Raw genomic sequence first — 13,470 nt, 5'->3', positions numbered from 1 at the left:
TATAATTTTTCCCCCAAATGTAATGCCCCGTGTGTAGCCAGTCGAGAAAAAAAAAAAAAAACCCTCCATGATCTAGAGTCAGGAAAATAACTTGCAAAGATTTCAGACAAATTGTAATTGGCAGATTCAACTGTCAACAGACTAATTATGGTTAGCAAAATAAAAGCAGGCTTTAGGATATCCTTAGGAAACAGAAAATTGTGAAAAACAATATAGCAGCTTTGTAAAAGAACCAAATTGAATTTCTAGAAATAAAAACGTGTACAGTAACAACAACAAATTCAAATGAACAGGTTCAACATCAAATCAGATAGCGCTGAATATGTAATTAGTGAACTGGAGGGTAAAGTCAGAAAAGGCTCAATACGGTGCAGCACAGAGGAACACAAAGTTGGAAAATTAAGGGTAAGTGGCACTGAGACAGAATGATAGAGGTCTGACACCTGCGGAAGGAGAAGAAGGGAAGTTGGTTTCCAGAGATTTCCAGGCATTTCAACACATTTAGTCTCTAGCTGTGCGATAAATAGGAAAAACACTCGGCTTAGTTGTGAAGAAGCCAAATCTAGTTCTATAAAAGAACATTTTAAAAGTCTTAGCATTTTATGTGCTATGGATTTTTGAGATGGAGAATTAAAGTTAGCAGCCAGGTCATTCTGCAGATCCGAGTAGAGAGAACTTGGGGGTCGTGACTATAGAATATGGCCTTTGGGAGGCCTCAGTTGTCCTGTTGCTGTGATTTCAGCGAGCAGAACATCTGCTTGGACTCACGTGGACCCCTAGCTCGCTGACTGATGGCCTTTGTGACAGTTTGGTGCTTCACCTCACCATCTGTAAGATGGTTAAGGTGCCTTCCCTTGGGGCACCTGGGTGCTCAGTCGGTGAGGCATCTGCCTTCTGCTCAGGTCATGATCCTGGGGTCCTGGGATCAAGCTCTGTGCCAGGCTCCAGCTCACCAGGGAGCCCATTTCTCCCTCTGTCCCTCCCCCTGCTCATGTTCTCGCTCTCTCGCTCTCTCTCTCTCTCTCTCGCTGTCTCTCTCTCAAATAAAATTTAATATATATGGCTTCCCTTTAGGCTGTTGTGAGAGCAGGAAAAGATCTCTCTGTAGGGACTCCAGAACAGTGTGTCCCATGCTGAGGCTCTGGGGCCGTGAGCCGTGACGGCGGAACCCCAAGTTAGCGTGTAAGGTGAAGACGCAAAGATCCCTAAGAAATACCTGAGCAGGAGATGAGGCAGAGAAAACAGAATTTAAAGTCCAGACATCAAAACAAGTACACACGGGCCTTTGTATGATGAGGGGGCAGTTGAGTCAATGCTGGGAAACGATCCTTCCACAAATAGCGAGCCACTGGCTAGCCAGCTGGAAGAAAACAAGTTTGGATCACCATGGAAATCTAGTATCAAGGGACCCAGTGTTTTAATCAAGAACTGAGAAACTAGGAGGAAGGGAACTGAGGCCTTTCCGAGCAAGATGAAACTCAAAAGCTGCAAAAAAAAATCACATAATTTTTTTAATCGTGCAAGGGGGAAACAGCCACGCTCAAAAATGGGGAGAATTTTTATTATCTATGATAAGGGACTAATTAATACAGAATTGTAAGAGCTGTCATATGCAATTTAGAACTGTGTAGCGATGTGTATAGTAGCAGGTGTCCATTAGTGTTAAAGGGGGGGGTCTTACACCACATGTAGGTATGTAAGAGCATCCCCTCCATCCTCCACTCCTTGTTATTCTGGTTGCTTTGCATTTGAGTGTATCTTTTTTTTTGATTAATTTATTATTTATTTATTCATGAGTGATAGAGAGGGAGAGACACAGGCAGAGGGAGAAGCAGGTTCCATGCAGGGAGCCTGACGTGGGACTCGATCCTGGGTCTCCAGGATCACACCCTGAGCTGCAGGCGGTGCTAAACCGCTGCACCACCGGGGCTGCCCATTTGAGTGATCTTAAGGGGAGATCCATTTTAAATGGCAGTGCTTTCCCAAGTAAACAAGTAAGGTGAAAATCAATAAGAATAAAAATTATCTTAGGGAAGCCTGGGTGGCTCAGTGGTTGAGCACCTGCCTTTGGCTCAGGGCGTGATCCCAGGGTCCTGGGATCAAGTCCCACATCCAGCTCTCCACCCAGAAAGCCCTTAAGATGAAACAAGCATGTGCAAGTGTTGCTGGAGGCACATCACTGAATGCCACAGCCATCCAGGTCTGTTTTGGCAAAATGTTTTTTTTTTTTTTTTTAAGATTTTATTTATTTGAGAGAAAGAGAGAGACCATAGAGGAAGTGAGGGAGAAGCAGACTCCCCACTGAGGAGAGCCTGACTCAGGGCTAGGTCCCAGGACCCTGAGATCATGACCCGAGCCGAAGGCAGACAACACTCCACCAACTGAGCCACCCAGGTGCCCTTGTTTTGGCAAATTGTTATCAAAATTATAGATAATACAAGCTCAGCAGTTCTACTTCTAGGAATTTGTTTTATTTATTTATTTTTTTTTTAGGGTCAGCGTGGCTTGAACTGACAACCCCAAGACCATGTGCTCCACCGACTGAGCCAGCCAGGCGCCCCCACACTGACGAGTAGTAGTAGTAGTAGTGGTAGTAGTAGTAGTAGTGTTACTCATTTCACATAAGTGAAACATTCTATGTGAAAGATTTTTGTCACAGTGTTAGTCCTAACAAGAAGTGGAAAAAGAATCAAGTGTCTATAGTAAGGAGCCAGCTTGAAAGAATATGGAAGAGCTCTGGCTACACAAATGACAGACTCTCCGAGATATCTTGACGAGCCAGATGTGGGGCAGGGTGAGAGTATGCACTGGTTTGTTAGACGTGTGTGTGTGACGGGGGGATAGATTCTTATTCGGTTGGGTATTGTACAAAGACGTTCTGGAAGGACATCCAAGAAATGAATAATTCTGGTTTTCTAATAGGTAAAGAGGATATGGGGATAGGAGGTGATTATGACCATTTACTTTTTAATACATTTTTTTAAAAATTGGACTATATATATATATAAACCTACACAAATATGCCCAAGCCATCACTTTAATGAAAGAGGCCTGCTTCGCCCTCTGCCTGTGTCTCTGCCTCTCTCTCTCTCTGTATGTCTGTCATGAATAAATAAAATCTTTCAAAAATAAACAAATAAAAAAATAAAAGTGTTGAATTTAAGCAGATGTTCACTCAGCAGGAAAATAACCATAACCAATTCCCTCTTCATTAAAAAAAAAAAAAAAAAAGAGGCAATTAAAATAACACTAGGACTTTCTCCCCCATGCTACAGATTAGCACAGATCAAGGAGTTGGATGATGTGGTGCGTTAGGAAGGGTGTGGACACATGGGCATTCTCCGGTGCTGCTGGCGGGCATGTAAACTGCTGTCACTTCTCTGGAGATACCCATTAAATCCAGAATTCACACACTCTCTGATTCACTTCCAGGCGTCTATTTTAAATCCGCCTCAGTATTTATTGCCCAGGTGGATGCATGAAGGTGTGTATTCGTTGCAACATTGTTAATAGTGCAAAAGGCTCAAAATGACCCAAGCTGCCCTCCACACCTATTTTAAAGATATGTTCAAACCAAAAAAAAAAGAAAAGAAAAGAAATCCTGGGTGTGTTTATGTACGAAGCTTTCTAAGATGTTACAGCACAAAAGGTAGATTGTGAAACACCACGCACAATCTGTCTTTTGTGTAAAAGGGCTGAGGGAAATACATTCAGGTCTGCACACGCAGAGGCTGGCTCTGCGGGCTGGGAACTGCTAGTAGTGACAGTGGCTGTCCCTGGGGAGGGGACCCTCGGTGCCGGGTGAGGGGAAGAGCTGGGAAGATGAGCTGGTGGCCCAGGGACCCACGAGGGAATTGAGGGGGGACACGTAGTGTCAGTTTCACGTGTGCGCCCTCGAGATTCAGCGGTTCCACGCATTGCTGGGAGTTAGACGGCGCTCCCCACCGCCAGGTACCGGCCGCCGCCCTGCAGAGGTAGCAAACTGTACCTTTCATCCCGGTGACTTACTTATTTTACATGTAGACGTTTGTGCCTCTTCATCTCCTCCACCTATTCCCCCCTCCTCCACCCCCCCCCTCCTCGACCCCCCCACCCCTCTGGCGCCCAGCAGTTTGTTTTTTTTATGAGTGCTTCTGTTTTTGTTCGTTTTGTTGTTGATGGTGGTGGTAGTGGTTTTTTTGTTTTTTTTTTTTTTTAGATTCCACATAGACGTGAAATCATATGGGATTTGTTTTTCTCTAACTTAACTTCACTGAGCATAAATATTCTCTAGGTCCATGTTGTCCCAGATGGCAAGATTTCAATCTTTTTTTTATAGCTGAGGGTATTCCATTGTACACACACACACACACACACACACACACACACACACACACACACCACATCTTCTTTATCCGCTCCTCTACTGATCAACACTATGTAGCTTCCGTATCTCGTAGTGCTTGTTTATTTAAAAGATTTGTTAAACTAATGTGACTTTACAGTTTGCTCAGGTAAATGCAGCCTTTTTGTTTTTTTTTGGTTTTGCTTTCTGTATTTCCTTCTAGCCTTCGTATATGCATAAATGTGCACTTCTATTCCCACTTCTTCACTTAATGTGCATTTCATATATGTTTCCCATGTATATTACGAGTAATATATAATTTTTTAAAGATTTATTTCTTTTGGAGGGGGAGACAGTGCATGAGAGCACAAGCGGAGGGACAGGGCAGAAGGGGGGAGAGAGAGAATCTTTAAGCAGACTCCCCGCCCAGCAGGAAGCCCAACGCAGGGCTCAGTCCCAGGACCCTGAGATCATGACCTGAGCCACAGTCCAGATCGGCCGCTCAATCAACTAAGCCACCCAGGCGTCCCTGTGATATGTAATCTCAATAACAATAATTTTAAGTTCCTGAGTAGAGTTCCAAGAGTTTAAATAGTAATTTATTTAAATAATCATTCTGCCTTTTATTAACTTTGTGATTACTTTACATTTTTCAGTTAATATACATGGCACTTCCTCTTTAAAAAAGAAAAAATATTCCTTAGTATAGATCAGAAATGGAAAGTTTGTCTTTTTTTTTTTTTTTTAATGGAGCTGCTAGGGAGAATTCGAGTAGCCATGTTTGTTATAAACCTGCTGAGAATGGGGAATAGAGTCGGGATGCAGGTGATAAGAGCAAGATCAAAACAAACCCTAACTTAACCAAGAAAGTGAAATCCTTATACACTAAAAACTGTAAAACATTGCTGAAAGAAATTAAGGAAATAACCAATAAATGAAAAGACATTTGGTGCTTGCAGATTGGGAGGTTTAGTGTCATTACAGCTATTATTAATACCATCCAAAACAATCTACAGATTCAATGCAACCCCTATCGAACTCTTGATGATTTTTCTTTTTTTTTTGCAAAAATAGAAAAACCCAACCTAAAATTCCTGTGGAATCTTAAGGGACTCTAAATAGCCAAAACAATCTTGAAAAAGAAAAAAATTAAAAGGTTCACCCTTTCTGATTTTGAAACTTATAAAGCTACAGTAATCAAGTGGTACTGGCATAAAGACAGATTCTGTATAGATCAATGGAATATACTAGAGAGCCCAAAAAGAAATCCTTGGATATATGGTCAAATGACCTTTAACATGGGTGCTAAGCCCATTCAATGGGGAAAGGGCAGTCTCTTCAACAAATGGTGTTGGGAGGACGGACATTCACATTGAAAGACTGTAGTTAGGTCCTTCCTAATACCATCTACAAAAAGTAATTCAAAATGGGTTAAGGACCTTAATATAGGTCCTAAAACTGTAAAATTTCTACAGGAAACATAGGAGAAAAACTTCATAACATTGGATTTGGTAATGATTTCTTGGATAGGACACCAAAAGCACTAGCAACAACAACAAAAATAGATCAGTGAGACTATGTCAGACTCAAAAACTGTGCTTCGTAGGACACAATCAACAGAGTGAAAAGGCAACCTATGGAATCAAGAAATATATTTGCAAACAATACTGATATTTCAGTATTGTTTAATCTGATAAGAAATTAACATCCAGAATATTTAAAGAACCCATACAACTCAGCAAGAACAATGAAACCAGACCACAAAAAATGCAAAGAACTCGCACAGACATTTCTCCAAAGACGATACACGGATGGCCAACAAGCGCAAGCGATGCTCAACATCACTACGCATTAGAGAAATGCAAATCAAACTACAGTGAGATTAGGGTGACTCTATTTGAAAATTTAAAAAGCAAAACAAAACGTGTTGGTGGTGAGGATGTGGAGAAATTGGAATACTTGCACGTTGTTATTGGGGCAGCCAATACTCGTACTGTAATGGAGCAGCCACTGTGGGGAAACTGCATGGTGTTTCCTTAAAAACTTAAAAATAGAATCACCAAATGACCCAGCAATCTCATTTCTGTGTCTGTACCCAACATAATTGAAAATGGAGTCCGGAAGAGATGCACATCCATGTTCACAGCAGCATTATTCACAGTAGTCAAGAGGTGGAAATAACCAAGTGTTCCTCAACAAATTAATGGAGAAACAAAATGTGGAATACGCATATAATGGAATATTATTCATCCTTTAAAAAGGATGAAATCCTGTCACATGCTACAACATGGATGCACCCTGAGGGCTTTATACTGAGTGAAATAAGCTAGTCATAAAAAGACAAATGGTGTATGTTCTACTTGGGTGAAGTTCTTACCTTTTCTTTTTTTGAATATTTTATTTATTTATTAGAGAGAGAGCAAATGAGCAAGCGAGAGAGCACAAACAGGGGCAGAGGGAGAGGAAGACTCGATCCCAGGCCTCTGGGATCATGACCTCAGTCGAAGGCAGACGCTTCACCAACTGAGCCACCCCAGGTGCCCCTTGGCTGAAGTTTCTAAAGTAGTTGAACTGATAGGAGCAAAGTAGGATGGTGGTTTCCAAGAGCTGAGGGTGGGGGAAGGTGAGTTGATATTAATGTGGACAGAGTTTCAGTTTTGTAAGACAAGGCCTTAAGACCTGTTGCACCACAATGTGAACGTACTTGACACTACTGAACTCTGCACTTGAATGTACATTTTTAAATTTCGAAATGACAGTAAATTTTATGTCATGCATTTTTTGGGGACCACAATTAAAAAGAAAATGAAACAGAACAGGACATAAAAAAGCTCAGTCTCCAAAATCAGGTGAGCCAGACACAAGTGAGACTCTTAGTCAATGAGACCAAGACCTACTTTAATGGACTGATGCACTTGCTGTGATGGAAGTGTTAGGAACAGCTGGAGAATGGCTCTGAGTGTTGCTGTGGAGCAGCCCAGAGGTGGCATCCAAACTGAAATGTGCCATGCTCAGGCACATGTCTTGGGGACTGTGGGGACCTTGTCTTCTGAGCCCCCTGACTGGGGAGACAGTCGGGGGAGGACTGACCTGGGAGGGTAAAGCCAAGCCATCCACAGGACATGTGTCCCCAGGCTCCCTGGATGGGGCCACACAGGAGCTCCTTAGGAGGCAAAGACAGTGGTGAACACCAGGGTCATGGTCAAGTCCTTTGTGCCACCCCGCAGGGTGGTGAGCATCCTGGGATGAGGTAAGACCTCTGGGCTTTTCAGGGAAGGAGAAACAGGAACAGAGCAGAACTGCGGAGCCCGCGGGCTCTGGGAGTGGGGGTGGGTCTTTTGCAGAGCCCTGCCCACCTGGAACACTCTTCTGCAGAAGTGACCAACTGCCCTTGGAGCCTTAACTCGCCCTTGGCCGACGGAGGCCACTATGACTACAGTGTGTTCCAAAGAGCACCTGGTGGGTGTCTGGAACGTAGGTCTGCAGGGAGAGCAGCTGGGGCAGCTTCCGGGAAGCGGTCTTCAAACACCTGCCAGACTCCCACCCTGGTACCTCGGCCTCTGTGTGGACCAAAGGACCTGCAGGTCTGCGACCCTGACCGTGGGGCTGCGGGCACTGTCCTTGGTTTCCCTCAAACGGGCCCCCGAAGTAAAGGAGGAAGCAAGAGGTGGAGGACCGTGCGGAGCTGTGCAACCCACAGCGGGCAGCAGGACTGTTCTGGAAGAAGCAGGAGCCTTCTGACGCTGGCCCCGGGGCCGGCCGCCAACTTGGAACCTGCGAGGACTGGGCTCAGGGCCTGCTTCATAGCCATTTCCCCTCGGGAGGCATTGCACTGGCGGCTGGGGCTGCAAACCGTTAAGGGACACGGGGTCCTCCCCCCAGGGGGACAGACCCTGTCCCTACTCCGGGCCCCCTGTCGGCGGAGCGGAGGCAGCATCCCTCCTGGGCCGCAGGCTGGTGGAGCTCCTGGGCGCCGCCCCGCGCACCTGCCGGCCCGCACCTGCCGGATCTGCAGGCGCCTGCCCGGCCAGCCCCCGCCCGGCCCCAGCCGGCCTGCGCTTCCGTGAGGCCCCTCTGCCCGCCCTCTGCACCTCTTGTGCGCTTCGAGGGCGCGTCCCGGTCGCCCGCGGCCCCTGCGAGGCCCTGTGCGGTCGCCGGCGAGCTGCGCCCGAAGATGCGCCCCTGGACTGCAGGTGAGTGCGACCTCCGCGGCGGGAGCAGTGCAGAGCCGGCGCCCTGGCCCTCCCCGGGACCCCCCCCCGACCCCCGCGGGTCTCCCCGCAGCCCCGGGAGCAGAATCGCGGGCTCCAGTCCTGCAGGGCCGGTTCGCTGGGTCCCCCGTCCGGAGCCGGAGGCTTTGCCTGCAGAGTAGGTGTGGGGAGGGCAGGTGCGGCTGGAGCAGGTGCACGGGGAGCAGGGGGGCTGTGCCTGCCGGGATGCCCGGGCCCCGGCACCCCCCCACGGGGCTGCTTCGTGGGCTCCACCTGGCGCTGCACTGGCCAGACCAGCCTAGGAAGTTAGGAAAAGCCAGGGACACTGAGGCAGCCTTTTTAAGTGGCCCGGGGATGTGAGTGGCTGGCAAGTGGGGACGGATTCATGTGGACTGCTCCATTGACACCCACTGTAAAAGATGTGCCTGCATCCCTTTTGTGAGGCCGCTTTTAAGTTTTTTTTTCCCCCAAGTATCAAATTACTTGAGCCTGCACAAGGCTTGGGGGAAAAAAAAAGGAAAAAGGGAAGAAAAAACAAAATGCTCATCCCACCAGCCATGTGGTCTCTCCAAGCCGCTGGTCCTGACCTCCGCGTCTGCCGGCCTTGCTTTACAGGGTGCTCTGGGGTTCCCCGGTGGACCTGCCCACCTTTGCCTTCCTGGTTCAGTTTGCTGTTTGCTTCCTATAATCTGAGGAATCCGGATTCCTTCTGGAGCAAGGGAGCATATCTTGTGCAAAAATGGGAAGTTCAGAAATGGTGAATTCTCTGTGGTGGCCACCTCCCCTTCCCAGGAGGGCAGCTGGTCTGCCGGGTAGGTGGTGGGCTAAACCGCCTTTCGTTGGGGCACACTCCAGAAAGCTCTAAGTGCCACCCTTGCGGCTCCTTTCCCAAAGTTTGGGAAGACAAGAGTTTAAGGTTTTTCTTTATCGTGTGAAATAGTCATGTTCTCTGCAAAACTTTATGAATGGCACTGTTTTTGGTAACTCGTGTGGACTGTAGGATAAATGGGTGGAAATAGGTCTTTTTGGCGGGGGAGAAAACATCTCTCTTGGGGCACTGACTTTCATAGCTATTTTGGAAGATTTTTTTTCATTCTTCCTTTTAAAACAAAAAAAGAATTATTCAAGAAAGATACACAGAGAGAGGTAGAGACACAGGCAGAGGGAGAAGCAGGTTCCCTGCAGGGGAGCCCAATGTGGGACTCAATCCCCAGACCTGGGATCATGCCCTGAGCCTAAAGCAGATGCTCAACCACTGAGCCATCCAGGTGCCCCTCATTATTTCCATATTACATTCTTTTTTTTTTTTTAAGATTTTATTTGTTTATTTATTTGACAGAACACAAGCAGCAGGAGCAGGAGAGGCAGGCTCCTCGCTGAGCAGGGACCCCGAGATCATGGCCCATGCCAAAGGCAGATGCTTAACCAATGGGGCCACCCTGGCACCCCTCTATTTTATATTCTTTTTTTACATATAATTTTATTTATTCATGAGAGACACACAGAGGGAGAGGCAGAGACACAGGGAGAGAGAGAAGCAGGCTCCATGCAGGGGGCCCGATGCGGGACTCGATCCTGAGACTCCAGGATCTGGGCCGAAGGCAGATGCCCAACCGCTGAGCCACCCAGGCGTCCCTCTATTTTATATTCTTGAAAACGTTTTGCTGGTTACTTCCTACCCACACCTCTTTCTCACATAGCCCTTGTGAGTCGTTCATGGGCCATGTGGTCCTTTCACATAAAGCTTTGACCTAACACCAGATTTGTGTTCATCTGGACGTGTGTGGTTAGGGGAGAGTCACCTGCAGAAACTCGGAACCATGTTCCTTTGGATTTTGTGAGCTTGGGATTCGGCAACATTCTTAGAAGCAGCATTTTCCTGGGTCAGTCAGGCCCTGGGTCTGTCCCAGGTAGAAAGTCCACAGGAGGGACGTTCCGACCGAATGGGTGGAGTAAGTTAAGCCACCGCCACCTGTGGGGCAGCTGCCTGGTAGCGGTCATCCTGACCCCTCCAAAGTAGGGCGTTGGTGTGTGAAACTTCCCAGGCAGGCCACCTTCCAAACCTACTGTGGCGTTCAGGCGTGACGTTTCCCTTTCCCAGCCTTTCTGCCGTGAAGCCTCAGCCAGCAGGAGGACAGTGACAGCAGTGCCTACTGAGGCCAAAGCAGCCGAGTCTCGAGGAGGACGAGTAGGGCTCATCCACCCTCAGCCCTCTCGTACCCCTGCCGCCCCCCCCAGGATAAGAGGTGCAGGAGGTCCAGGGCAAGGGGATTTGGGTTCATGTTGGCGAGGCCGCTGGTGACGGCTTCCTCACCCTGCTTCATGCTGAAGGAGATCCCACCAAAGAAAATGTGTTCTTGAGGGGTTCGGAGTTGCCTTCTTCAGGGTCCCCGGGGCTGGAGGGGTAGATAGTGCCCTGGGATCCCCCTACCTGTAGCCTGGCTTAGCGCAAGTTGGTCTTAGGACTGCTGTCTCCTCCAGCATAAGTTCCCCTGGCACCTGGGCTACTTCTGCGACCGTAAGGCCTGCGCACTGGCTGCCGGTCTAGCTGGCCGCTGGCATGGGCCCCCAAACTCTCCTGGTGGACTGGTCCCAGTCCATGCCGCCTGGTCTCTCCTTCCGCCTCGAGGTGGCTCTAGTTCTAGGTCTTGGCTTTTCTGGGCCAACGGCAGAAACCAGCTCTCCCCAGGCCTAACGTCACCTGCTCACCCCTCACCTAAAGCACCGATGCTTTCCGCTTTCCCGGGAGGCGTCCGGGATTGGGAGCTTATTGCTTGCAAGGCAGGCCAGCTGTGGTTTATAGCTGTGCCCGTGAGGGTGCATTCATCATGACCCTCCCTGTCACTTCCATTCGTGTGTCCTTGTTCAGCTGGGGACAGAGTCACGTCTCCCTTCCGTGTAGCTGTCTCTACACATTTGGAAGGTAGCATCATGTTCTGTTTCAGTGTCCTCCGAGCTAAACAGCACCTCTGCTCAGAGACCTCACCCGAGACGAGGCGACCAGAAGATCCTGCAAATGCGTCTCTGGTTTGCCCATTGTCTTCCTTAAATATGACACTTGGTTAAAAGAGTCCAGCTGCGATCTGACACACACAGGACACAAAGGCCTATTGTTGCCCTTGAACCAATCGATACTGACTCCGTTTCCAGCAGGCACACCGCACTGCTTGCTCCGTGTGCCTCTGAAAGAATTTTCTGGAACCTCTGTGACCCATGCACTGTCTTGGTGTGCGGGCACAGCCCCGGAGGGGGAAGACCCTTGGTGTGCAGTGCCAACAAGACATGGGAAGGGCTGATGAGGGGCTGTGTGGCAGGCTGCACCGAGGCTGGGGGAGCCCTGGAAGGACAGAGAGAAGGCCGGAGGCCACGGAGGAGCACGGCCTGCAGGCGGAGGGACAGACTCACACCAAGGTCCCTGGCAGGTCAGGGCCGAGGCTCGCGGATCAGTGTGACCAGCGCAGAGCCAACAGGAGTTGTGGGGACGGAGTCAGCCAAGCCCGTGGCTCTCAGTTTGTTTCCTGTGGCTCATTTCCCCAGCGTGGAGGTGTCCCTTCGGCCCCGCAAACTGCAGCGGCCACCCTGTCCTTACAGAAGCCACCCCTGCGTGACCTTCTAACAGGCTCGGGGGCCGCACGGTTTGGAATAATGGAGGAACCTAACGGACGTTGGCGTGCACGCTTGGAAAAGACCAGCTCGTCCCATGAAACTGAAATGTGCCATCCGAGGGGACATCCCCTGTGGACGGTCCACGGATCCGGAGCACCGGCCATACGAGGAAGCCTCTGGGTGGAAGACTGGGAGGGCCCCAGCCTCGGAGACACACACACACACACACACACACACACGCACACACACACACGTGCATTTGCTATCAGGAGGAGGCCCAGCATCGCTTCGGGAGTCCAGAGTTCTTCGGTGATTGCATAGCCACCTCAGGCTCCCCGTCGTCTCCTTCCTGGAGGTCAGAGGCCGGGTGGAGCCCTCAAGCCCTCCAATCCTCTCCCTTAAAGCCACCTGGGGACACTCCTTGACCTCTGTCCTGTGAGCGTCAGCTCAGGTGTGGCCGAAAGGGGCCTCTGGAGAATAACAGCAGATAGTCCTACCAGGAGATACCAAGGGCTGTAGGCGGTCTGTGCCAGGAGATGGGACAAAGTCCAGATACGACCTTTATCACATCCCCTGTGGCGAGTCCACACACTGTGTAGAACGCAGCAGGGTGTGGGGTTGTCACTCCCCCACCCCCACCCCCACCCACACCCCGCCCAACCCCCCCCCTCTCAAGAGGGAAGTAGTGATGGTGGTGGCCTGGGAAGGGGGGCAGTAGAGATGAAGAAAAGCCTGTGGAGGTGAGATTTATGGTGGAGGTGACCCCGACGAGACTGGCCGGCGGATCCCATCAGCGCCGGGAGGGCAAGTGTGAAACAAAGGAAGGTTTCCAGGTGTCTGGCACCTGACCCCGACCATCCACTGAGATGGTCCAGATGTGGGCCGCGGGCAGATCTGGTGGGGCGGGGGGGAGGGGAGAATGAAGGGTTTTCCTCTGGGACGTGCGAAGTGTGAGGCCCCAACCTCCCGGGGCGCAGACGGCAGGTTGGCAGTTGGGCAGCCCTGTCGGGAGCTCAGAGGATTGTCTGGGTGGGCTAATCCTGGGGTCCAGAGGAGAGGCCCAGGCTGTGCCCTGGGAGGGAATGCCAGCAGAGAGGGCCGGGGGTGCCCGCAAAGTGGGAGCGCCTTCAGGAGCGTGGGTGTCATCCAGGGGGGACACACACGGGGGTGCCTGTCATCCGGGGACTGAGGACTTTGGAGGCCTTGACCAGCACAGCGGCCCTGGGCCAGGGGGTGCGAGGTGAGCCCCAGGGGCCGTGGGAGGGGATGGCTATTTCCAGGCACTTAGCCTGAGCCTGTGCAGAAGTGAGGCAGCCGCAGGTGCAGGTG

The 13,470-nt window shown here is 49.9% G+C and overlaps 1 protein-coding gene across 3 annotated transcripts in view; it reads left to right on the top strand.

Moving 5' to 3' along the window:
* The first annotated feature begins 8,295 nt into the window (after positions 1–8,295).
* FAM3B (FAM3 metabolism regulating signaling molecule B) overlaps positions 8,296–13,470 on the top strand; it is a 32,113-nt gene continuing 26,938 nt past the window's right edge. Inside the window, exon 1 of one of the 3 annotated variants that reach the window (XM_041734847.1) lies at positions 8,296–8,517. In XM_041734847.1, the coding sequence (XP_041590781.1) occupies positions 8,499–8,517 (19 nt within the window). In that variant the 5' untranslated portion in view covers positions 8,296–8,498. The remainder of the gene's footprint in view (positions 8,518–13,470) is intronic. The other 2 variants (XR_005984715.1, XM_041734846.1) reach the window with 2 other exon arrangements.

Source organism: Vulpes lagopus, chromosome 20 (genome assembly GCF_018345385.1).
Source record: "Vulpes lagopus strain Blue_001 chromosome 20, ASM1834538v1, whole genome shotgun sequence".
NCBI lineage: Eukaryota > Metazoa > Chordata > Mammalia > Carnivora > Canidae > Vulpes > Vulpes lagopus.
The sequence above is the reverse complement of the archived record's forward strand: the minus strand, read 5'-3'. Positions and strand labels throughout refer to the sequence as shown.